The sequence below is a fragment of the Zootoca vivipara genome, chromosome 12 (assembly GCF_965207765.1).
Source record: "Zootoca vivipara chromosome 12, rZooViv2.hap1.1, whole genome shotgun sequence".
In the NCBI taxonomy this organism is placed as follows: Eukaryota; Metazoa; Chordata; class Lepidosauria; order Squamata; family Lacertidae; genus Zootoca; species Zootoca vivipara.
In genome coordinates, this window is record NC_142595.1 from 10,107,289 (window position 1) to 10,133,859 (window position 26,571).

The 26,571-nt window shown below is 47.4% G+C and overlaps 1 protein-coding gene across 3 annotated transcripts; it reads left to right on the forward strand.

Annotated features, from left to right (window-relative positions):
- The first annotated feature begins 1,543 nt into the window (after positions 1-1,543).
- On the forward strand, positions 1,544-26,559 carry LOC118095314 (uncharacterized). Of its 3 annotated transcripts, XM_035136456.3 has the most exons (7): positions 1,544-1,664; positions 2,428-2,559; positions 9,015-9,205; positions 10,696-10,799; positions 17,821-20,325; positions 23,049-23,257; positions 24,624-26,559. In XM_035136456.3, coding segments are annotated over exons 2-7 (3,081 nt in total). In that variant the 5' UTR covers positions 1,544-1,664; positions 2,428-2,557; the 3' UTR covers positions 24,694-26,559. The 3 variants fall into 3 exon arrangements, with proteins under 3 accessions (XP_034992347.3, XP_088512518.1, XP_088512519.1); XM_088656392.1 differs by lacking the exon at positions 1,544-1,664 and having other exon boundaries at positions 2,424-2,559; positions 9,015-9,233; XM_088656393.1 differs by lacking the exon at positions 1,544-1,664 and having other exon boundaries at positions 2,424-2,559; positions 9,015-9,213.
- Positions 26,560-26,571: the final 12 nt, after the last annotated feature.

Consider the following 26,571-nt stretch of genomic DNA (forward strand, 5'->3'; position numbering starts at 1 on the left):
GTTGGGTGGGATCACCAGCGGTCATCTACTCCAACCCCCTGTGATGCAGGAAACTCAACTAATGCACCCATGAAAGGCGGCCATTAGGGTGATGACTTTTTTACAACCTCATTTCCCTGTATCATAATTTGATGAGCTTTCATTAAAGATTAGATAAAATCTTACTTTCAAAGAGATTTGATTTTAAAAAAAACCACGCACAAAATGATTTTTAAAAAATCAGTTTTTTGACCATTTTTGAAGTCACTGTAAGCAGATATAAAACTGAACCCAAGCTTTAGTCACATATAAACAACATTATATAGGGTCATCAAACACACAAGGAAGCTTTTTTTAGGTGCAGTTAACAGTATAGACGCCGCTAGAGGACGATGTTTTGCTACCTCTCCTGTAGGTTCTTTTCCCAGCATGTCCGGCAGGGTCTGCTGGCTGAGTTTTGAGGTCCCAAAAAGGGACTTTTACCTTGTGCAGGTGTGACATTGGTATTCTCGATGTTGCTAAGAACGCTCCCCATTGCGGAATGTGGTGGTGTGTCCAAATTTGATACGAAATATATATAGAATTATTAATACAATTTTATGAAATGGTAAAACCTTTACAAAAAAAATAAAAGCGGTTTGTGCGTAACTTTTTTTAAATATTTCAATGGAATATACCTCATTTTAGTCATTAATAGGCAAAAGTTCATCCATTTGTGCTACAGGAAATAATTTTTGAGGGAAAAATATGAAAAAGTCATCACCCTAGTGGCCATCCACAAGGGCGTACCCACCACGGGGCAAGTTAGGGCAGCTGCCCTACTCTAGAAGCAGGGCTGGTGGGCAGAGGCGGAGCACAGCCCGGCGGAGCGCGAGTTCGCCGTTCCCGCCCGCCGCGCTGCACCCTCCCTCCAGCTCCCCGCCGCGCCCTCTGGCAAGGCCAAGCGCGGCGGGGAACCAGAGAGCGCGGCGGGCGGGAACGCTGAACTCGCGCTCCGCTGGGCTGGGCTCCGCCTCCGCCCACCAGCCCTGCTTCTAGGGAGGGGCACAGCCCGGCGGAGCGCGAGTTCGCCGTTCCCGCCCACTTTGTAGCCCCTCCCCTTCCGTGCCTTGGCCCCTCCCCTTGCCCCCCCCCTAGTTTTGATCCTGGGTACGCCCATGGCCATCCAACCTCTTGTTTTCCAGCCTTTGTCCAACAGCTCTTACTGTTGGAACCGCTTGAGGCTGGAACTCGTGTTGGAACTGGTGAGGCTGTTGCAGGGTTGCCAACTTGGATAAAATATGGGGGGCGGGGGAAAGCAAGTCCCGCCCCACAGGATCACATGACACAGCACGTGCACACTATTTGAACGGCAGTCGCCTTCAGCTTTGGGGTAGGCCCCCTCAAATATCTTATTGAGGGGGGCCGAAAGGACCTCGTCCCCTAGGAATTGCCTCCTATGGGCTGATGCGTTTCCGTGCGCTCCAGCAACCCAGAGTATGATTTTGTGTGCATGCAAATCGTGCTCACGTGGGGGCACACATTGTGTACACACACACACACAAAACTTGCACGCCAACCCCCCCACCCAGCCTCCCCTTCCGGCCTTTCCTTTTGCAAAGTGGGCGGTTTCTGGGACGGGACTTTCGCTTTCGTTTCCCTTTCGTTGCTGTTGTGGATGTTGCCCTGGCCACCCTCTTTCGAAGGTAAGTGCCTTTGCGCGCCCGTCGCCCCATCTTCTCCCCTGCTTCTGCGGCTTCCCCTCCCTCTTCTCCGTCTGAACACCCCCACACACACCCAGGATTTCTTGCAGAGCACCCCCAGGATAGAGGCGATCGGACTGTTTTCGCCCTTTTCTCCACCCCTCTGCTTCCTGCGAATCTGGCGCGGCGTCGGGTCGACAAAAGCGCTTTCTTCCGCTTCGGTGGCTGCCTTTTAGTCTCGCCTCGTCCCGTCCCCCCAACCACTAGACGTCCAGCCAGCCCCCTTTCCTCGGGGCATGTGGAAATGCAAGGGAGCGGGGGGGGGTGTGTCTGCAAGCTTTCCGCACTTTTAAAAACTGGGCCCCACATGTTGTGGGGTCTGCTCGGAGCCATCGCTGACCCATTGCCGGAGCAGCTGTGCGCCCTTAGCAAACCCCCAGCCTGCTTTTCCAAGGCCGAAGAGCAAGTTTCTGCAACCCGGGCGCTTCCGATCCCTTTTGCCAACTGCTTCCCAAGTTCAGATAGTCGCCCAGGGAGCAGCTGGCAGCCTGCAGTCGCCAGCCGGACCCCCAGCGTTACTGCACGCCGAAATTTGTGAATATTTGCGCTACAGTTCCCATCTCCCCCAAACATCTGGTTGCGGAATCTCCCATCAGCTTGGAGGCGGTGCAGTTCTTTGCTACAGAATCCGAAAATACTGTACAGTTGTCTGAATCGTTGCTTCTGGCTTGAGTTCACTAAAGCGTCTCCCCCATCTGCATTACAGGATTATCTGCAAAGTTTGCAGCTGGCTGTGTGTGTGATCAAGCACTTCCAAAGTGCTACTACAAGCAATGAATTAATTAGCAACAATTCTGCTCTAATGAATTATCATCTGGCTCTGTAGACATTCATTTATGTAAGTTTTAAAAAAACCCAACAACACTTGTGTGCCTTGCATGTGACTTAAAAACCTTTCTGGAAAGTTTACACTGAACACCCTATTGTGCAGGTATAAGACTTTGTACCAACGGAACAACTAAGTTGGATACAACTCACAGTTTTGTAGTTTCCATTAAGCTTGCTGGAATCAAATGGCCTTCCTCAGCTTCTTGAAGGTCATAAATGTGAGGCTGGTTGCATCTCCTTGGATGGGTGCCACCACTGGAAAGGCCCTGCTTTTTGTGCCAGCCAGACTAACTAAATGGTGCTTTCCCATGAGTACATTTCTGGGCACAATTCAAAGTGTTGGTGCTGACCTTTAAAGCCCTAAACGGCTTCGGCCCAGTATACCTGAAGGAGCGTCTCCACCCCCATCGTTCTGCCCAGGCACTGAGGTCCAGCTCCGAGGGCCTTCTGGGCCTCACTGCGAGAAGTGAATTTACAGGGAACCAGTCCCAGGGCCTTCTCGGCAATGGCGCCTGCCCTGTGGAACACCCTCCCACCAGATGTCAAGGAAATAAACAACTATGGCTTTTAGAAGACATCTGAAGGCAGCCCTGTTTAGGGAAGCTTTTAATATGTGATGAATTATTGTATTTTAATATTTTACTGGAAGCCGCCCAGAGTAGCTGGGGAAACCCAGCCAGATGGGCGGGGTATGAATGAATGAATGAATGTATAAATAAATAAATAACTCTTTAGTATGCTTCTGAAAGATAGAGGGTGAAAGCCACCTATTATATAATAATAATAATTCATTATATGCTGCTCATCTCACTAGGTTGCCCCAGCCAACTTTTATCACTCTGACTGTGTAAAATGGTGTTCAGGCTAGCCAATCGGTATTAAGGTACCTGGAAAATTCATTCCCACTAGGGCTGACATACATCTGGAATTTCCTGGACGTAGCGAAAATCGCTGGAATGCTTGGGAAAATCTGGGTTTTTGGTAACCCATATCGGAAGTTTAGATTTTGCGGAATTTCCTTTAAAATAGCTCTCAAAAACATCTATCTCTTTTTGAGATTTTGCAAAAAGAAAAGCTCGGCACCTTTTGAAATAGGGCAACCTTAACACCAGCTATGTTCCTGTCTCCATACTACTTGAGTACATGGTTGAAATCTGATACATTTCTCTTGGAAGCAGCGCAGTTTGTGAAAGTTTTTGCTGCTGAGCTGACAGCCTTCTTCCGGAGCTGTTGCAATGTTTGTGAACATTCTGTGGCACCGGTCCAATGGCAATATGGAGGAGGAGCTCTCCAGTGTCCTGCAGGTCTTAAGAACTGCTGATGCTATGGGGCTTTTTAATGCTTTAAATATGCGTCGAGTAAATGTAAAGAAAGAATCAGGGACCTATTCAATTTTGTTTACGCCTCCCCCGCAATAAAGCACTTCCTCTGTAGTTTCCGTCGTAGGAGGGGCTCTGTTGTGCCATTGGCTCCCATCAAACCTTGTGTGATGTGAAACAGGGTGGATTCGATTGAAATCAAATCGATTTAAATCACCATTTGAATCACTAGTCAGTAAGACTTGATTTAAATCATTTCCCCCCCCCCCAGAAAGACTCGTTCTTGCTGATTTAATCTTAATATTTACAACCAGATGAAGATTTAATTTTTGGATTAATAAATTTTCAAAGTAGCTTTTACAGTTATATCAAAAATTACTGATTTGGTTATACTATTAGAAATACATAGACTAATAATAATAATAATAATTTATATATAAAATTATACCCGTCTGACTGGGTTTCCTTAGCCACTCTGGGTGGCTTCCAACAAAATATTAAAATATAATAGTTAAACATTAAAAGCTTCCCTAAACAGGGCTGCCTTCAGATGTCTTCTAAAAGTCTGGTAGTTGTTTTTTCTCTTTGACATCTGATGGGAGGGCGTTCCACAGGGCGGGCGCCACTACTGAGAAGGCCCTCTGCCTGGTTCCCTGCAACTTAGCTTCTCGCAACGAGGGAACTGCCAGAAGGCCCTCAGAGCTGGACCTCAGTGTCTGGGCAGAACGATGGGGGTGGAGATGCTCCTGAGGCCGTTTAGGGCTTTAAAGGTCAGCACCAACACTTTGAATTGTGCTCGGAAACGTACTGGCAGCCAATGTAGATCTTTCAAGACCGGTGTTATGTGGTCTCGGCGGCCGCTCCCAGTCACTAGTTTAGCTGCCGCATTCTGGATTAGTTGTAGTTTCCGGGTCACCTTCGAAGGTAGTCTCACATAGAGCGCATTGCTTTAGTCCAAGCGAGAGATAATTAGAGCATGCACCACTCTGGTGAGGCAGGTATGATCTCAGCCTGCGTACCAGATGGAGCTGATAAACAGCTGCCCTGGACACAGAATTGACCTGTGCCTCTGTGCACAGCTGTGAGTCCAGAATGACTCCCAGGCTGCGCACCTGGTCCTTCAGGGGCACAGTTACCCCATTCAGAACCAGGGAATCCTCCACACCTGCCCGCCTCCTGTCCCCCACAAACAGTACTTCTGTCTTGTCAGGATTCAACCTCAATCTGTTAGCCGCCATCCATCCTCCAACCGCCTCCAGGCACTCACACTGGACCTTCACCGCCTTCACTGGTTCTGATTTGAAAGAGAGGTAGAGCTGGGTATCATCCGCATACTGATGAACACCCAGCCCAAACCCCCTGATGATCTCCCCCAGCGGCTGCATGTAGATGTTGAAAAGCATGAAATTATTGTGAGGTTTAATAAGTTAAGTTTAGACAACTTTTCTGCTATACTTTATAGGAAGGAGAAAAATGATTACTAATGATTTAGTAACAATTTAAACAATTTATTCAACTAAAACAATAACATTATAGCGTATGTATCCATGTTTGTTAACTGATGTGGTTAAATCTGTTTTTTTAATAAAAAAACTTAGACTGAGTTTTAGCACACACGAAAAACTTAAAACAAATCCTTATTTCCTGATGAATAGCCTTTGGACTGTAATGTAACTATAGCAGAAAACTGGTATAGTTTTCATGGGGTCCATGGGGTCACGAAGAGTCGGACACGACTAAACGACTAAACAACAACAAGCAGAAAACTATCCTTAGAAAGATTTTTCCTCCCAAAGCATTTTATTTTAAAAATCCGATTTAAATTTAAAAAAAACTGATTTACATTTTTTAAAAAATCTTTTGAAATTCTGGCCCACTCATCCTCCGCCAAGGAGGTGCTGTGGAATTGTCGGGGTCAAGGTAACCATTGACAGGAGGTTTGAAGAACAAAATGAAAGGTGGCCTGGTCCTCCCTATTGTTCTGGAAAAACAGTGGCTTTTTTGCGCTTATAATCCCTTAATGCCGTACAAACATGACCCTGCTTTCTTCACCTTCCTTCTGGGGGTGAGGGGGACTCAGGTTCGCTGTCCCCGTCATTGTATTCCATTTTGGCTTCATGAGGTTTTTGTCTCTTAAATAATAATAATACAAAAGAATATTTAAAAGCCCTGAGGCGCCATGAATATTTATAGCAGGCGCAAATACCCCCATTGCATGTTAATGGGCTCTCTGGTGAATAATGCAAGAGCTGGGAGTCGGGCTTGGCACCTACGCAGGGGCCAGGAGGCCTTTGAGGGAGCTGACAAAATGGCTCCTCGCTGGCAAGATGTGAGGCAAGGCCGCCTCTCGCTGCATTATTCATGCCACCGTCGGCTTTGCAGACAGGCCTGGCTGGGTCAGCTAACAGAGTCCTGTTTGTTTGCCGCCGTGGCGAGCCGGGGAAATGTGGCGGACGTCTGGCCAGGGGATAAACTGGGCAGGGGGGGGGAGTATGAATTCGCCCCTTACAAGCTGGTGAGGCAAAATTTTAAATTTCCTTCCTTAAAAAAAGACACACACACACATCAAACACGTATTTAAAAAAAGGCTGAGAAGTATTCTCTCGCACAATAACCAACATCTGAAGATAATTCGCCTCACAGCTGCACATCTTTTCACAGGCAGCCGTGCTTGCAAGGCAAAAGCGATACTATCTCTGCAATTACATGGGGGGGGGGGTTATTGGATTATTGTTTTTATTTTGATTACAGTGGTACCTTGGTTCTCAGACTTAATCCGTTCCGGAAGTCCTTTCCAAAACCAAAGCGTTCCAAAACCAGGGTGCGCTTTCCCATAGAAAGTAATGCAAAATGGATAATTCATGTTCCAGACTTCTAAAAACAACCCCTAAAACATCGATTTAACATGAATTTTACTATCTAATGTGACCATTGATCCATAAAATGAAAGCAATAATCAATTTAATGCAGTCACACAGTCAATCAGTCAGTAGCTGAACTGGGTTCCACACAGTCACAAAAACAAAAAAGCAGCAAAAACAAAAATGCAAAATAAATAGCAAAAACAGACAGACCTCAGCGTAACACTCAAAACGGAACATGTTCGGCTTCCGAAAAAAGTTTGCAAAGCTTTTTAGGGAAGCTTTTAATGTTTAATAGATCACTGGACGCCTGTGGTAGATCAATGGTAGATTACTGACTCCCCCCAAAGAAGCTCAACAACTTTGGCTCCCCTAAAAAAGCTCAATTTTTTTACCCTGCACCCCCCAAAATGGCACTTTCCTTCTCCCTAAAAAAAGCTCAACAACAACTTTGATCTGAATGCCTAAAAATGGGCCTTCCTCCTCCCCCAAAAAAGCTTAACAACTTTGACCTGAACCCCCAAAAAGGGGGTAGATCACTGCAAGTTTTTAACTCTTTAAGTAGATCGCATCCTCTTGGGAGGTGGCCACCCCTGGATTAGTGTATTTTAATATTTTGTTAGAAGCCGCCTAGAGTGGCTGGGGAAACACAGCCAGATGGGCAGGGTATAAATCAGGGTGGATTTGATTTAAATCAAACTGATTTAAATCACGATTTAAATCACGATTTAAATCACTAGTCAGTAAGGCTTGATTTAAATCATAGTTGATTTAAATCATAAAGACTAATTCTTGCTGGTATAACTTTAATATGCAAGTAGATGAAGATTTTTAGAATAACAACTTTTCATATTAGTTTTTTTATCCCCAGTTTAATAGGTTAATCATTCATATTTGGACAACTTTACTGTTGTACTTAGGAAGGAGAAAAATAATCATTACCTTAATAATAACAATTTAAATAGATTTATTCAACTGAAACAATAACATTTCAGCAAATGTTTTTTGCTTAAACAAACATCCATGTTTGTTAACTAATTTGGCTAAACAAAAACAAAATATATATATTTTAAGAAACTTAGACTGTCAGCCCAGCCTACACATGAAAAACTTAAATACTGTCCACTCCAAACAATCAGAAAAATATTGTTTCTATTCTATTCACTGAACTTCTTGAAACTTAGCACTGAAGGGGTTGTTTCTGTATTCATAGGCTTGTAGAACAATAGGATTAAGGTCTTTTTCTCAACTCTGTTCATGTTATAACATTTTTGCTGTGAAGAAGAGGCATGTGATCTCTGTTGAGTCAAATTCAGTTTTGAGAACTGCAAAAGTAAACCAAGCACCTGTGATAATATCTTGTAGGCAGAGAAACTGCCCAATAATCTTACAAAAACCTCTGGAAGAGCATGACATTGTGAATGGATTAATGGAATTTATTTACCCCCCAAATTAAACATATACAACCTTATACTACAAAATTAAAAAACTAATCTTTATTTCATGATGGAATAACCTTTGGATGGTAATATGTTTTCCTCGAAAAGCATTTTATTTAAAAAAATCCAATTTAAATCAAAAAAATTGATTTAAATCAAATAAAAAAAATCCGATTTTTTTGATTTTTTTTTAAAAATCATTTATTTTTATCCACCCTGGTATAAATAATATTTTATTTTATTTTATTTTAACCAAGTAATAATCATAAATAAATAAGAATAAAAATGTGCACCCCACCCCATTGTAACTATCCAACCTCCCAAAATTTCAGCACCTCTTACGATGGTTTGACCCCTTCCCATTTTAACAGGACAGATTCTATAAACACCCTCCATATCTCCTCAAAATCATTTCTCCTGCATATTCCCCATCTTAACATAATGGCACATTTTAATTTATCAGTAATAGCTAAATCCCACACCTCTTTGGACCGTTCTTCCATTTTATATTCTGCTTGCCCCTTCCACTTCCTAGCTATCATAACTCGTGCAGCTGTCAATAAATTTGTGAGCAAGTCCTTCCTAGCTTGTGAACCTTCCACCCCATTGTAAATTGATAATAATGCAACCTCTGGAGTTTTGGTCAGCTTTAACCCAGTGATTTCTGTTATCTCCTTAAACACCTTTTGCCAAAAAAAGTGTACACATTTACACCCCCACCACATGTGAATATAATTCCCTGTTTCCTGGCATCCCCTCCAACATAGCACCGAATAATGCTGCTGATTTCTGACCCTCCTGCAAACATGTTTAGACTGTTGGTTCACGCTTAGGTCTCCTCTACAGGTTGGGCAGCATGTCTTCCTGCTGTACCGTTTGCGTCCGAGGCTACCCTGCCGACTTACCGCCGGAGCGTGTGTCCGACAAGCTGATGATCCATTTTCTGCGAGCACGCAATGGAGGTGGAGAAATTGCCAGCATTGAATTTCCACCTGAATCCCCAGGCTGTGCTATGGTTACCTTTGAGGATGCAACAGGTCTCTAGGCGAGGAGCAAAATTGTTTGGTATACTGGTGGTGTGTGTGTGAGGGGAGTGGGTAGCTTATGTTCGTATATAAAACTGAACGTACAAGTGCAATGGTACCGTTAGGAAACTGGTGGCCACCTTCATACCATACACTGATAGAACCATGACACCACTTCAAATGGGGATAGCTTCCTCCACAGAATCCTGGGAACTGTAGTTTGCTAAGGGTGCTGGGAGCTGTTTTGAGACCCCCATTTCCTTCCCAGAGTTACAATTCCCATAGCGATCTAACAATAATGCCTCTTCACAGAGGGGGGAAACGGCTTATTCTAAGTTGGGTGCTAAGTGTCAGCACCCTTAACAAACTACATCTCCCAGTCAAAACAAAAATTAAAAAATCCTTTCCAGTAGCACCTTAGAGACCAACTAAGTTTGTCATAGGTATGAGCTTTCGTGTGCATGCACACTATCTGAAGAAGTGTGCATGCACACGAAAGCTCATACCTATGACAAACTTAGTTGGTCTCTAAGGTGCTACTGGAAGGATTTTTTAATTGTGTTTTGACTGCGTCAGACCAACATGGCTACCTACCTGTAACTACATCTCCCAGAATTGTTTGGGAGGAAGCCATGGTTGCCTAAAGTGGGGTCATCGTGCTTTGAATATATGGTGTGTGTGTGGCCTGTAAGTGTCATTTTTCCTTGCACCCCCCCCCCCAAATAGAGATGGTTAAATTTTATTTCATGTCTGAAAACCAGTTGAACGGCTCCTGGTTTTTGCAATGTAAATTTCCACGCGCGAATTCCATATTGCAGAATTTGTAAGGTGTTTTCCCCCTTAAACGTTGCAAGTTCCTGCTGGAATATTAGTGGAAGTTTGAGAAATCCACACCCCAAATCTTACATGGCTTCACTTTTCCCAACAACATTAAAAAAGGGTTTGAAAGATGTCAGTGACTCAGAGAGTATCTGGTGTTGGACTGCAGGGAAAATGGATAACTGTGGATAACTGGTTTTCAAGTCAATTTGAGGGGCTTGAAATGCAAACCTTTCTGGGCAAGCCGAAGCATTGTGCTAAATTTCTCCTTCTTACCAATACTGCACCCACAAGCTAAAATCATAGAAGGGGCCTCAAGGATCATCTAGTCCAACCCACCTGCAATTCAGAATCTTTTGCCCAGTGTTGAGCTTGAACCCACGACCCTGAGTGTCTCATGCTTTACCGACTGAGCCATTCTGCTCTGGAAATGAAAAATCTTTGCAAGCTGAAAAGATTCAATTGCATAGACAGAATCTTTAATTTTGAAATGTGAATTTTGAGTTGAGGATTTCAGGAAGCAACACTGAGAATTTGAGTGAGAATCGAAGGACTGAGAGAGGTGGAACAGAAGCGTGTGGAGAGCAAATGCAATGAGATTTTGTCCTTCCCTCCAAGTTTGTTGCTGAAAGGGTGTGAGTTGTTGCTAGCTTCTGTTGATTGCGTTTTTCTTCCTCATCCAGTGACTCAGCAGGTACTGAAGGCCAAAAAGCATGTCTTGACTGTCAACGGGAACAACTACCCTTTGGAAGTGACGGCGAGCGCCACTGAATTGGACCCCAACGAGGTAATAAAGAGGCTGAGAGGCCTGTTGTCAGGGCGGGGGGGGGGGGAGCTGGACTTTGCAGATTCATAGACTGGCAACCCCCGTTCTGCAATCTGATCAGATCACTCAGATTAAAACAAGCTTGCATAGTGATGTTTTGCTAGCCGTGTGACATAGAAAGCGACAGCGATCAGCACCACTTAGCCCCGCACATATGCTCTGCTTAACACATGCCCACTCACCACAAGGGCAAGACACTTGATTTCGTTTCATTTTTAAAGTGAAGACTGTTATGTAGTAGGTTTCTTGTGTTCTAAACCTTTTCGTTTCTGAGTCATTAGTATTCATCGCCTCATCGCCACACTCTTTTAAATATTATCTCCACCATACCTGCCAAGTTCCGGCCTGAGAAATAAGGGACTGGACCGGAAGTAGCAGGCCGGAAGTAGCGCTGCTGCCATTTTGGAACTGGGCAAAGCAGCATCAAAAGTCGCTTCTGAGCATGCTCCGCCCAGTTCCAAAATGGCCACCGCGCCAGAATAAACCGGGGGAAAACAAAAAAAATCCATTTTTTTGGCTGGGGACAGCTGGAAAAACGGGGGTTTCTCGGGGAATACGGGAGACTTGGCAGCTATGATCTCCACTGCCGGCGCCACCCCTCTTTTTTTGCATGGAAGGTAGGGTTTTTGCTTCGTGGCACAAAGTGCCCTGAGCACTTTGCTTGAATCTAGGGTTTTTCTGCCCCAGAGAGCGGAATGCTGCACTCCCATAAATACTACGTGCTGAAGCAGTTATCTAAAAAAGGCATAGTTCATAGAAGTAGGATGCACAATGCCTGCTTTCCCTCTTGCCGCAAGGAGGACCCCGTTAAGTGTAACATGTGGGTGCAGTCTTTGTGCAGGAGTTGTGTTTCCGTTGTACCAGGAGTGCAAAAGTACATGGCCATGGGGCGAAGAGGAGCTTGTATCCCTTAAGCTAGCTCCCATGCACTTAGGCACTGTTTATCTGCAGCTGGGAGGAGCTGGTGGCGCTGTGGTCTAAACCACTGAGCCTCATGGACTTGCCAGTCGGAAGGTCGGCGGTTCGAATCCCCTCGACGGGGTGAGCTCCCGTTGCTCTGTCCCAGCTCCTGCCAACCTAGCAGTTCGAAAGTAGATAAATAGGTACCGCTGCAGCGGAAAGGTAAACGGTGATTCCATGCGCTCTGGTTTCCGTCACGGTGTCCCGTTGTGCCGGAAGCGGTTTAGTCCTGCTGGCCACATGACCCGGAAAGCTGTCTGTGGACACAGTGCTAAATTTCCTGCAGGGTTAGGCATGGACACAGAACAGCCTTCATAAGCTCATAGAGCCAGCATCTTTTGGAGGTGAGTGGGAAGAACTTGAAGCATTTTCTAGCTTGATGCTGAAACTGAGCCATGTGCTTCTCTCCAGCTGGTTGCATGCATGCAGGGTTTTGGTTAGTGTGTGGCAGAAAGCAGGAAAACAACTTTTCTTCTTGGTAAGTGAATGCACTTACTGGCAGTGTAAGTTTCATGTCTTCATTACAGGCATGGGCTACGCAAAACGCGGTTTCTAAAAGTTCCAGCCGTCAGACTGACCACAGTTAAAGAGCCAGCGAAGAGCTGGGTGTGGATTTATGGAGATCTGCTCAGCCTTGCAGGGTTGAAGTGTTGTTGCCCCCCCCCCCCACTCAAAAGTCAGACCTGGTTCCAATCTATGAAACTGAAAAGGGGTAACCTCTTGTAATCAGCCCCCGAGGAAGATCAGGATGCAAAGGAAGAACTGAATTCATCTCTAGAAATTTAGAGGTTGGGAAAATTGCTGTGAGCAGCTCTGTCCACAGAGTGGCAACAAAAGACAACTTTTCAAAGAATATTGTCTTTGATACGGGGTGGTTGTGTGTGTGGGGGAACCCATCATTTGTAATCCGTTTAAGCACAGACAGGGCATTTCTAAGGCTACTGAGTAACTACAATTTGATTTTACACATCTGGGATTGTTGTTGTTTAGTCGTTTAGTCATGTCTGACTCTTCGTGACCCCATGGACCAGAGCACGCCATGGAACTCCTGTCTTGCACTGCCTCCCACAGTTTGGTCAGACTCATGTTCGTAGCTTCGAGAACACTGTCCAACCATCTCGTCCTCTGTCATCCCCTTCTCCTTGTGTCCTCAATCTTTCCCAACATCAGGGTCTTTTCCAAGGATTCTTCTCTTCTCATGAGGTGGCCAAAGTATTGGAGCCTCAGCTTCACGATCTGTCCTTCCAGTGAGCACCCAGGGCTGATTTCCTTCAGAATGGATAGGTTTGATCTTCTTGCAGTCCATGGGACTCACAAGAGTCTCCTCCAGCACCATAATTCAAAAGCATCAATTCTTTGGCGATCAGCCTTCTTTATGGTCCAGCTCTCACTTCCATACATCACTACTGGGAAAACCATAGCTTTAACTATACGGACCTTTGTAGGCAAGGTGATGTCTCTGCTTTTTAAGATGCTGTCTAGCTTTGTCATTGCTTTTCTCCCAAGAAGCAGGCGTCTTTTAATTTCGTGACTGCTGTCACCATCTGCAGTGATCAAGGAGCCCAAGAAAATAAAATCTCTCACTGCCTCTATTTCTTCCCCTTCTATTTGCCAGGAGGTGATGGGACCAGTGGCCATGATCTTGTTTTTTTTTGATGTTGAGCTTCACACCATATTTTGCGCTTTCCTCTTTCACCCTCATTAAAAGGTTCTTTAATTCCTCCTCACTTTCTGCCATCAAGGTTGTGTCCTCTGCATATCTGAGGTTGTTGATATTTCATTATGGGCTCCATAATCCCAGATGATATTTCGAAATATCATCTGGGATTATGGAGCCCATAAATGTTGTTTAGAGGGAAGGTTCCCTGCTCACATTTTCTGCCAGCTGAATTGTTTGGTGTTGATTTGAAGACTCTGCTTGGAGTCACTGGACTTTGGAGCGACTATTTACTCATTGGAGCTAGAAGTGCACTTTGAACTTGCTCACACGTACACTATGCAATGGGGTTTCTGATTGTGCGCCCAAAATAGTAATAATGCATGAATCTTGACATGGGAATCATCACAGAAGAGGAAAAGGGTAGATCCTAGCTAATTAGGAAGCATGCTTGCTATTTTAAATCGGGGGTTGAAAGCATTGGGCCTTCGGGACCATTGCAGCCCTCCAGATCCCCTCTGCCCCACCCCACCAGAGTCTGGCCAAGTCACACCCCCTCTTCTTAGGCCACACCCCTCAGTGGCCCAGCTCCATGTCCTCTTCAAGAGTTCTTTGGCCGGCATGTGAATTTTTACTCTTGCTTAACTGGGACGACTGCCGCCCAGGAAATCACCCAGGAGGGAGTGTGAGCCTCTGATCAGAAGGAACTGGTTTAAATCGAAAGGGAAACGGAGGAGGCAAATTATCTCACCCAACCTCTCTGCAAACCTGCAACACACATACATACACGGGTCGGGAAGTCATGAGCACCAGTGAATCATTAAATTATAGACTTGTGGAGTTGGAAGGGACCCCGAGTGGCATCTAGTCCAGCCCCCCCTGCAATGCAGGAATCTCAGCTAAAGCATCCAACTTCTACTTAAAAACCTCCCAAGGAAGGAGAGTCCACAACCTCCTGAGGGAGACGGTTCCACTGTCGAACAGCTCTCACTGTCAGAAAGTTCTTCCCGATATTTATTCGGACTCTCCTTTCTTGTAACTTGAAGCCATGGGTTTGGGTCCTAGTCATGCTTAAACCGGCCACTTTTAAATTTGAAGCAAAAGCAGGCCTAGGCCTCTGGAAAGCGTTCCAGATGTGGAATGCGGCTTCACCCAGTTTCCTGCCAAATACCTCCCTCCTTGGCCCTGCTATGTGGCCTTGAAGGTGCTCTTTCCTGCAAACGGCACCTTTGGAGGCAAATAGCAGGCAGAGAAGGGGCGGTTTTCAGCAGAAAACAGGTTTGTACCCCAACCCGGTTCAGGAACAGGGCCTGCAGCTGCTTTTCTTCAAAATAAAAGTGACCAGTTTCAACCATGCTTTTTGAAAGCGTAAACAATATAATTTTACCTTCAAATAAAAAAATGTGGATTCTCAGGCCTGGAATGCATTCCAGTGAACTTTGTGGTTTGAGTTTTAAGCCTGAAATGTGTACACTGTGAAGGAAAATAAATCCCCTTAAGGACAAGATGTGTCTGGGTGAGCCCATTTGATGTAGACAGAGTGGCAAGCTCCTGACTTTTTTTATATCCTGAATACTTTTGCTGTGGGGATGGTCTTGGGAGCCATTTAACCTCAAGGCTTGCACCTCTGCCCTTCTTTGTGGTAGCTCCATGATTGCATGGGTAACTGCTCCCAACCAAAAAAGGCGGTCCTGAATTCTGAACCTAGCAAGGGATTTCATTTCCCTCTACAGTGGTACCTCGACTTCCGAATGCCTCGACTTCCGACGGTTTTAACTTACAAAGTCGGCAAACCCGGAAGTCTTTTCGCCGTGCGTGCGGTCTGCGCACGCGCAAAGCGCAAAACCGCGCTTCGTGCATGAGCTAAATGGACGCTTCGACATCCGAAGGTTTCGACTTACGAAGAGCGCCGCGGAATGGATCGCCTTCGTAAGTCGAGGTACCACTGTACCTTCTTTGTAAACTCTCCTTTTTGGCGGCTTCTGAAGCTGCTGTCCTGGTGGCTCTCAATCCCCTAAGCGGGAAACAAAGAGAGAAATTAAAACACCTCTGAGTCCAGATTGCGGCCTCGCAGCCATGCTTCTTTTCACTGCCTTCTCCTACAGTGAACATGCCCACATTTCGTTGGATGCCAGGACTGGACAGCCACCCTTATCTTCTGAACAGAGGAAAGATGCAAAGAGCTTCTCTCTGCGAGCGAATGTGTCCAGTGGTTGACAAAGGCGCCTTTTCCCCACTGATGGGCATTCCTGTACCATTTTATGGTCCTCACTCGTTGTCTAGTTAACTAAACCCTTTTGTGTTATGTCAAATCTCACAGCAGCAACTGGTGCCCCCCCCGCTCTTTCTCACAATTCCAGTCCCCAAAGGTTGGCCGCCCCCTGCTTTAGGCTTACCTAAGTGGCGGTTTTCTTTATTTTTGTTCTTTTCTGGGCTGGTGTGGATAACCAGCATGTGAGTTCCTAAAAGAACCAGGTGTTTTGATTCCCCGTGGCTTGGCTTCCTATCCACCTCTTGTTTTGGAAACCCTGACGAGAGAGAGAGATTTCTAGCCTATGCTGAAGAAAACTGGGTTTACATAGTTTGTCGTTTCTTTTTGTAAACCTGGCATGAAGTAGGACCTTTGACAAAGGTTTTCTTTAAATAAGCCTTCAAAACAACAGTAAATCCTCTTCCACCAAGCCTGGCTGTGCTAACAGAATTGGAATCGGGGCAGGAAAAATGAGTCTTGAGGCAACAGGTGGTGGGGGGGACATGTTCAATGTAGGAGAGGCTGACTCCTTTTGGTGTAAAAGGAGCACCAACACCCCCTTTTTAAATGTGTGAATGGCCATTTCTTTTGGCCGCCAAACATTTTATTACAGGTGTTTTAACAGGTGGCGCTTAAAAGTTAACTGTCCAGGAACATAAAGTCAGTTTGCATTTCTTGATCTGAGGTGTAGAGATCTTTCCTATTCTGATTAATTCAAGAGGGTTCTGGAAGCTTCTCTGCGTGAAAGAAACAAGCAGAAGCTTCATGGTGTTTGGGTTATACCTTCAGAGAAGCTGAGTACAGCTGGCTTAAACTGGGTCTGTTACCTCTTTCTGTCAATGTCCTGCTGACTAAAAGTAGGGACAGAAGGAGCCTGGATTTCACTTTTCCTTTTCCTTCTGGTGTGGGGTTCTGTACATACGGTAGTATGTTATAGTGTTAAGGTTTAGACTTAATATAAGTTATTGTAAGTTTAAGTTACTGTGTTTCTCACATTTTAAGACGTGCCTATAAAATAAGCCATGGAACGATTTTCATGCGTTGAAAAAATATAAGACATACCCCGAAAATAAGCCGTAGTGCTACCGTATGTGAGCTCTACTTGGTGAAGAGGACAAAAGTGGCATTTGCGGTGGAGAGGAGAGGAAGGCACGAAGAAGAAAAGAGGGGCGATTAAAGACGCTGCCTCATGAATTACCTCCGTGTGCGCGTCTCTCTCCCTGTGCGTCTCTCTCTTTCTCCCCCTGTGCGCCTCTCTCTTTCTCCCCCTGTGCGCCTCTCTCCCTCTCTCTCTCTCTCACACACACACACACACAGCCCACCTCTCGCTTCCCCCCACCTTTTCCCCCTTCCATTCTACCGGTATGTGCCCAGCCATGAGTTGCCTGTTGATTTCCTCTTGATGGCCGAGACATGCCGAGAGACCCAGACAACTTGCATTCCTAGGCTTCAAAGGTTATGCATATGAAGGAGGAGATTAAGGAGATAGATAAAGACAACTTCCTATTATCACCTTGCCTTTGTCCTGAAAGGTAGAAACCTTATTGTAGCCATGAGATCTGGGCATCAAAGGAAAGTACTTAACAGCTATTTGGTAAAGCCAATTGTGATCTCAGGCAGCATCTGGCTAATCAGTCCTGAGAGAGAGAAACGTGATTTCTAAATAGAGAAATAAACACAGCCAATTGTACAGCATCTGTAAAATTCATATAAAAAATCATTTCCCTGTTATGATCCAGCCCCCGAATAAGACACCCCCCAAAAATAAGCCATAGGCTTGTTTTCTTTAGTAAAATAAATATAAGACGGTGTCTTAAAATGTGAGAAACACGGTAAGTCTTCTGCAACCGGTTTTCTTATGGACAGTGCCAGTCCTGAGTGTATTGGATTGGTGACCAATTTGCTCATTTACCTTCAGTAGCAGTAAAGCTCTCCTGGATGAAATATAATTGCCTCTGGTCAATTTATTTGTGGAATCCTGCAACGCGTTTTAAGTTTTTACTCTGCTAACTATACGTTGGAATTCTGCTCTGGATCAGTATTGAGTAGAATTCCACGACACGTAATTCCATCCTTGACATGCCACTCTAAGCAGCTCTCGCTTTCCTCCTCAGATCTTTGTACGCGTCTGCATGAAGGTGGACTATGGGCGCTTCCCCGATGGGAAAGAAACCCTGGACAGTCTGTGCCAGCGGTATGGGGGCATCCACACCAACTTCAACGCTCAGGAGATGACCTGCACTGTCAAAGGCTCCTTTGTGGAGTTGCAGGCCTTCAGCTGTGAGCTGCTGAGGTGCCTCAACAGCAAGCAAAGGGCTGGCGTCCCCTTTGCGAACGGAGGCAGATCTGCTGAGAAGGCTGCGGGAGATGGGATCTCGCACCAGGAGGCGACTCGGGAAGAGAAGAAGGGGAGGAAGAAGAGGGACAAGGAGGAGAAGGCGGCAGCAGGCCCGTTACAAGTCCGGGAGTCTGCAGAGAGCCTCATAGAGCCCCTGGAGGACTTCTCCTTAGTGATAGACTCGGACATTTACCTCTACATGCAGAAGTTCTGCAGTGAGGAATTGAGCAACATTTTCCACAAGCAGCAGGTGGGTCTTGTGGACGTCCACAGCGACGGCATCACCACCCTCTACCTGCGAGCTGCATCCAATGGGGCTGGGGGGGTTAGCGCCCTGGTTTCGGCTCACCTGGCGCTCTCCCAGCTTTCTCAGCAACTGGAGGGCACCCTGCGGAAAGAGAAGGTCAAGAAGCGAGATTTGGGGGTCATCGGCGGCAGGAGTTTTCCAGCAGAGCTGCAGAGCCTCTTCCCTCTGCTGCTGATTCAGGAGGAGGAGGAGGATTTCTGCCTCATTGGGAATTTGGTGGAAGTTTCCAGAGCCAAGCAGCACATCCAGGAACTGATTGCTGCAAGGGGGGCAGCGCAGGATCACCGGAGGCCCGGTGTTCCCCAGGCAGCGTACCTCCACGGTCAGAGCTCTGTGCCAGCTCTGCTAGAGTCCCCTGCGGGGTCCGTGCCAAGGAAGCTGAGTTCGCCAAAGCCCAACAGCAAAGCCGAGCGCAAGCTGGCTGCCAGCTTTTCAAGTCTGGGTAGCCCACCGGCACCAAAACGCCATGCTTTAGAGAGCGAGCGTTCCCTGTCGTTTTTGGCCACCGGTACTGAACCAAAGAGCCAGATCAGGCAAACTCTGGAGTTCCGGAAAGCACTGCAAGGGATGAAAGCAGATCCCCCGCCGTCCGCACCTGCAGGCACCGTGTCGAGTTCCGAGGGCCGGGCGAGCCTCAGTCTCGCAGAGCCTCTGTCCCTCAGTGCGGTCACGAGCGCCTTCAGATCCTTGAACCTGTTTGACACCACGGGGGCTGCCGACTTCAGAGTTTCCGCACCGAGGCCCCGCCTCAGAAGGTCCAGCAGCCTCTCACTGCAGAAGCCTCTGAGCGGCAATGAGTCCGTGCCTGAGCCCTGGCTGGCAGCTCAGGTCAGTGCAGCCCATTTGAAGCAGGAGTCTCAGGAATACACCCACCGTACTTTGCAGAAGGAGATCAGGAAGGATGGGTTGACACAGATAGAGGACAGCCAGGAAATGGAGTCTCCAGTTACCAAACAGAGGCACTCTTTGCACACTGTCCAAAGTGATAACGGGAGTCCTTCAGGCACGCAAAAAGCAGAGGCCCTCGCAGAGTATCTTGGTTACATTTACGAGAGCTTCACCTACACAGAGCTGGCCATGGATGGTCCAGAGGACGAGTCTCTGGATGAATTGTGTAGGTACCTGAAAAATTTCGACGACCGCATTGTCATCAGCCGGGAGAGGTACAAGCTGGGCCTTGCGTATCCCCGCGAGGAGAAGTTGCAGGTCCTGGAAGTGTTCCGCTTGTTCTCTGCCCGCAGGATGGCTGCCCTGTCCAAGCAGACTCCCTTCCGTGATGCACAGCAGGGGGGAATTCAGGGCGAGGCATCGGCTGCGGGGAGCGCTCAGCAGCTGAATGAGAGCAGGAGAAACAGCCTGCTAGAGAGCTCCCTTGGCCTGGACAGCCTTGCTGGAGAGACATCGCCCTCCCAGGCTCAGAGACGGCTGCAGGACAGTGGTTTCCAGCCGGTGCAGAATTTCCCAAGTCACCAAATAGCATGGCAGAGTGGGGCCCTCGACCAAACGCCGGATGCCAGCAAGCAGGGCCGCTCCAGGAGACTGTTGGCCGAGAGCAGGCAGGGCTTGCCAGACAAGTTCCATTTTGCGAGAGACTGCAATAAAGAGGGGAGCAGCCAGGAAAGAGAGAGGGCCCTTCTGGGCTCCTTGCCTGACCTGCCGCTGCGTGCTTCTCCCCCAGCTGGAGAGGGGCTTGCCTCAGATTTGGGCCTGGGAACCGCCAGCCTAGGAAGCGAGTCGGTGGCTGAAGAGTGTGTGATGTGCCAAAACAGCCGCCCCGCCCTGACCCATGCCCCCTGCCCCCACAAGCCTTGCAGGGTGCAAACCCCAGGAGGGAGCCCTTTGCTAACCCACCCCGGTGCCTCCCCTGGCATTCCCGGAACCTTTGGAGCTTCCACCATATCGCAAAGCCTCCCTGGGTATATCCGAGATCCGACACTCAAAATAACATACAACATTCCTGATGGCGTGCAACAAGTAAGTACCCCGCTGCCTGCTCCCTCCGTTCCATCCCATCCCATCTTCGATAATTTTCAAGCTATATTTGAACTCTGCAATATATGCTCCATAGTGCATTTTGCAAAGGTTATGAGTCCCAGCAGCAGGATGGAAAGTCAGGGGGTCTCATCCTAAATTGGCACCAGCTTACCTACTTACCTTCCGTTTGTGTTGCATTAACAGATTATATGTGGGATAATGCAACTTGAATTGGGGAGCGGGTGGCACTGCGGTCTAAGCCACTGAGCCGCTTGGGCTTGCCGCTTGGAAGGTCGGCGGTTCGAATCTGCACGGCAGGATTAGCTCCCGTTGCTCTGTCCCAGCTCCTGACAACCTAGCAGTTCGAAAGCATACCAGGGAAATAGCTACCGCCACTGCGGCTGGAAGATAAACGGCGTTTCCGTGCGCTGTGGTTTCCGTCACGGTGTCCCGTTGTGCCAGAAGCGGTTTAGTCATGCTGGCCACATGACCCGGAAAGCTGTCTGTGGACAAACATCAGCTCCCTTGGCCTGAAAAGCGAGATGAGTGCCGCAACCCCATAGTCGCCTTTGACTGGACTTAACCATTCAGGGGTCCTTCACCTTTTAGACTCTGTATAGTGGTACCTCGGGTTACAGACGCTTCAGGTTACAGACTCCGCTAACCCAGAAATAGTACCTCGGGTTAAGAACTTTGCTTCAGGATGAGAACAGAAATCGCACGGTGGTGGCGGGAGGCCCCATTAGCTAAAGTGGTACCTCAGGTTAAGAACGGACCTCCAGAACAAATTAAGTTCTTAACCCAAGGTACCACTGTATTTAACCTTTCATTTCTGTTGTGTTTACAGATTATATGAGAGATAATGTGAACTGAATAGCCATTAGGAATAATGTCAGTTGAATAGCGCATGTGCATAACAACCAACAATTGTGCACATTCTCCAGTCAATGTGCAAAAATCTCTAGCTGGCCTCGAGGAATGTGTTTATCAGGACAGGGTTTTGTATATTCTTTAGATAATATGCAGAATCCCTATGACTCATCAGAGAATCTGCGCATGTTGGCAAAATCGCTTATACCGCCCAGTCAATATACATGTTCTCCAAGAAACAACAGCCTTGGTTTGTTGCCCATTAATGTAGTCTTTTCAAGGTTTCACAATTGCATGCAGGCCAATCAGAAATCTTTCAGCTTGAAATAGATTGTATGCATAGTCTCGGAAGTGATGTTAGAGAATGAGGTATTGTAAAAAATGTACAATGACTGGTTGTTTTGTGCATCAGCTGCTCAGTTCATCTTGCACCTAATATATATACGACGTCAGTTTTAGGGCGGTTCCTCTGCATGGGGCACTGAGCCGAGGGGGTGCAAAATTGAGAAGATCCATAAGTGAGAAGATCCATTTGGGGCCGTCAAATTTTGGCCTCACACAGGGTGCCATATTATGAAAGATTACCCAAGTCCGTCCTTGATTACAGCAATGCCTTAAAAAAAAAGTGTTCAGGTTTATATCCCAGCTTCCCTCTAAGAAGCTCAAGGCTTCCCCATTTGTGAGGTCGGTTAGGCTCAATACCACCCAGTGGAAATTCACGACCAAGTGGAGATTTGAACTTGTTTTTCCCCAGCCCTGTAGCCTGCAGAGAGTCATACTTTGACGCCCTGTTCTGTGTGTCTCATATAATCTGCACATGGCTACCTTCTTCTTGAGTTAGAATTCCCTGCCAGTAATTCTATTAGCTGGCTGAATCTCCCACACTCCGATCCTCTGCTTTGAATGAGCAGCGTGCTTCCAGGTCCTTTGCCAGCAACTTCAAGGCGGTGGCGAAACAATGGCAATGCTTCTTTTGCACGGAAGACTCTATAGATGCTGCCCTAGATGAAATTTAGACGTCGCAACTGGCACAGAAGACTTTATAGATGTTGCCCTAGATGAAATTTAGACGTTGCAACTGGACATAGCTGGATTCCACAGCATCAATAAATTGAACAGTAGCTTGTTTTTACATAAATTTGTTTTGCTAGCTAGGAGGAAGGAGTGTTATAATGTTCTGCATTCGGCTTTTGATGCTATTGCATCAAAATGGATGGAGGCAGACATTACTCTTTGCCTATTGGGCCTGTGTTCATTTTACACCTTTTAGGATTTTTGTTGGGGGGGGCAGGCTTTTTTTGGGGGGGCAGAAGCTCAGTTTTCTATTGATTTGTATTGGTTTTTGCTTATTTGGGAGCCAACTTCCCCCTCTGCCCCCTCTAGACTACGCCCATGGGAGGGGTAGAGGAAGGAAAGGAGGTTGGAAGGGGGCCACGGTCAGAAAAGGGTTGTGAAACACTGGTCTATCATGCCCTCCCCTCCATCCTCTTTCTACTCTTTCCATGCTCCATCCTGCACCAGTTCAAAATTATCTGTTCCTTGAAAACCTAATATTTGCAGACAGAGATAAGGCAAAGCAATGATACTCCAGCCCCTTAATATGAATGCCCTGGGATTAAAAGCTCAGCTTTTAGGGAAAACCTTTCCACTACACACAGAGAGATTGCTGCAATCTATTCTAATTTTATATTTTATATTTATGAATGCTGACACTATTGTGTTATGCGAGCTGGTCTTTGACCGTAATAAATTATTATACTTATTATACATACAGAGACAAGAGACTTGCAGGTGACAACGTCTTCTTTCTGTTCAAGTATTTTATTTTTTAAAAAACCCTCTTCTTCCCAAAGGCTGGAGACCCTTTCCCAGGACATCTGTACCGAGGGGGCCGCTTCGAGGCCTTTCTCCCAGACAACCCAGAGGGCCGGCGGTTGATGGTGCTGCTGCACAAAGCATTTGAGCGCAGTCTGACGTTCCGGATCAGAACCTGCGGTTTGGAGGAGAGGGTGACTTGGGGACCCATCCCCCACAAGACCTCCATGGAGGGGGGCAAGGCCAGGTAGGTGTTCCACAGGTGGCCGGGGTAGTGATGTTCATCAGCCTCCCACAAGGCCTCGGGTAGCCTTGTGAGGTCGGCAGGAAAGGGATGACAAAGGAACTCTGGAATTTGAAGAATGGGATTGCCAGGACAGGAAAGTGGTCAGAGGCGGGTGCATCCAAGGAGGAAGGGTGTTGAGGGGAGAGGATGGCCGTAGGAAGCCTTAAACAAAAGGATGGCCAGTGCAAGAACTCTCTCCCTGTCTGGTGTTTCGAGCAGCCGCTGTTCAGAAGAAGCATTGCAGGCACAGCAGAGCCAAATGTCGATGTGAAAGGAATGCAGAGATCAGCCTTTGCAGTGGAGAAAGGCTTCTAGATGTTATGGCAGGTGCAAAGATATGCTTGGCAGCATATAGGCAGTTCCTGCTAAAACCCCCAAAGCCAGGGAGGTTGCAGAACAATCCCCCCCCTCGTTGAGGAGGGATGGGGAGCTTCGGGGTCTGTCTTTTCCTTCCCCTAGCATGAATTATGCAGATTTCCTTAATTTACATAATGCATGACAGGGCAGGGAAAAGGGATCGCGCCTCTTGTGCACAATTTCATTTAATTCCTTAGCATGGAGCAAGCACACAAATTCTTGGTGTTTTTAAGTGCCGTCTGCTTCCAAATTTTCCATCTCGTGGGGCAGGTATCTTAAATCTTTAGGCTGTGGCACCGTAATCCCCTGCTGCACCTTGTGCAAAGCTCAGTCACTTTTTTCCAGGTGCTAAACCTTCATTTCATGGTAGAGAGATACCTGGCAATGTTCGCTTGTCATCTCCCTGGGGAGGCCGCACTTGCAGGGGACCCCTGTGGTTAAACCATTCCACCCCGTTATTATACTTCTGTGTAGGGACCCAGGTGGCGCTGTGGGTTAAACCAGAGTCTAGGGCTTGCTGATCAGAAGGTTGCCGGTTCGAATCCCTGCGACGGGGTGAGCTCCCGTTGCTCGGTCCCAGCTCCTGCCCACCTAGCAGTTCGAAAGCACATCAAAGTGCAAGTAGATAAATAGGAACCGCTCCGGCAGGAAGGTAAATGGCGTTTCCGTGCACTGCTCTGGTTTGCCAGAAGCAGCTTTGTCATGCTGGCCACATGACCCGGAAGCTGTCTGCGGACAAACGCCGGCTCCCTCGGCCTATAGAGCGAGATGAGCGCCGCAACCCCAGAGTTGGACACGACTGGACCTGATGGTCAGGGGCCCCTTTACCTTTACCTAGTGTCTTCCATGAGATCCTTCACAGGATAACCCGGTTGGAGTGGTGGAATATATATGTCACAGTTCCGGGGAAAGGGTTGCACTGAATTGCTTCATCCCACAGCCCACACCTGGTTTGCTTCTTTGCTTGCAGAAATGGCTACCCAGACAGCCAGTACCTCCAGCAGGTGAGTCTGAAGCTGAAAGAGCTGAACATCGAATGAAGGCAGACCCTCCTCCAAGCATCTTGGGAGCTCAGCAGCCTCCCGATCTTCCAAAGCCCATGCTTGGCAGCTTGAGGGATTTGCCAAAAGACACACTCAATCCTTAATCAGGATCTTTCCACCTTTAACGTCTCCCACCACTTCTGCCGTTGGTCTTCCAGGCTTCTTGCTACATTCAGAGCACCTGAAGGCCTTTCCACGCAAAGGGATCTTGACACGAGGACTTGGTTTCTTTGTTCTTCTGTTGCAAGAGAAGCTCTTTGACATGAGGGCTGTTCTCATGCCTTCTGAAGGGGTATGAGTCACGTGACAGGACAGCTGCACTTGCTTTGATGGTGTAGTCAACCAAGCAGTCATAAGATGCCATCACATTACTAATACCGGTAGGTCATGCCACACAGCCTGAGGGAGCTCCCTGTCCCGGTTCCTGCCCCAAAACATGCAAGCATACTTACTTATACAGGCTCAGCAGCTGCGGTTCAAGAGCAGGGCAAGTAGTTTTAATTTAAGTGGCATAGATGTCCCAACAAGTTTCCAGGCCCTGCCCTCCAAGCTTCTAAAGACTAGAGGCTGATGTAAGTGCTCACTTGGAAGGACTCGCTCGCCACGCGGAGATGTCAGAATTGCAAACACATGCTCTGTTGGGGTGGGTGGATCTGCTCCTATCCGCAAAGGCAGCAACTGGTTGTAGGTGACAGGGCTGCCCAGCCATTCCCATTCTTTGCAGAGGCTCTCTGATCTGCAGGAAGGTCAGGCAGGGGTTGGGAAGAGCCAGAATCCCTCCTTTCCCTTGAGGAAGGAAGGAGAGATCCCCATTGGCTTTTTCCTTCTCCTGCATCAGAGCCTACCAGGCAGGCGTATATGCAAGAGCAATTCTCACACAAAAGGGAAAGGGGCAGGTAAGTGGGATGAAGGCTCAGGTCACCCTGCAAGCATTGAAAGCAGCAAGCTATTTGTGCATCTGATTTGGTGCCAGGCCTTAAGCTACACTATTACTGGGCGAAGAATGTGGGGAGGGTCTCCCAGGCTTTCAGAGCTCGCTCCTAGCCTTGCAGGGAGAATTGTCCTCAGGGAGGGAGGTGTTAAAAAGCAAGCACATACAGTAGAACTTCCACTTACTGGTGTGCATTCAGCTTGACACTGGTGTGCATTCAGCTTAAAATTAAGGGGATGTGTGGCGGGGTGGTGGCGGTAGGTGCCAACTCCCAGATTGAAAAATCCGGGATCGGCAGCGGTGCGGCACCGGAAGTTGCGCTGCGGCCATTTTGGAACTGGGCAGAGCAGCACCGGAAGTTGCTTCTACGCATGCTCTGCCCATTTCCAAAATGGCCGCAGCACCAGAAATTGCTTCTGCGCACGTCCTGAGACTCCAGACATGCGCAGAAGGAGCCTTCCCGGGCCAGTAAGAATCCGGGGGATTTACGGTTTTTTTTTTAAAATCTGGGTACCCCGCGTGAAACAGCTGAAAAAATGGGGGTTTCCCGGGGAATACGGGAGACTTGGCAACTATGGGGGGGGAAGAGAATTTGGCAATCCCACCTGCCATGGCACCGTGTGTATCTTGAGTATATGCAGTTTTGGCTTTAAGTCAGGCTTCCTCAAACTCGGCCCTCCAGAATTTTTTGGCCTACAACTCCCATGATCCCTAGCTAGCAGGACCAGTGGTCAGGGATGATGGGAACTGTAATCTCAAAACATCTGGAGGGCTGAGGTTGAGGAAGCCTGCTTTAAGTGCTAGGCCCAAAATGTAACGCCCCTGCAAGTTGTGGGTCTACTTTAAATAAAAGCTCTTGTCCTGTGTCTCCACTTGTGCCTTGTAGCTTGAGCGTTTGAGGAACTTGCAAATAAAGCTGTATTAATTCTCCAGTCTTGCTTCCT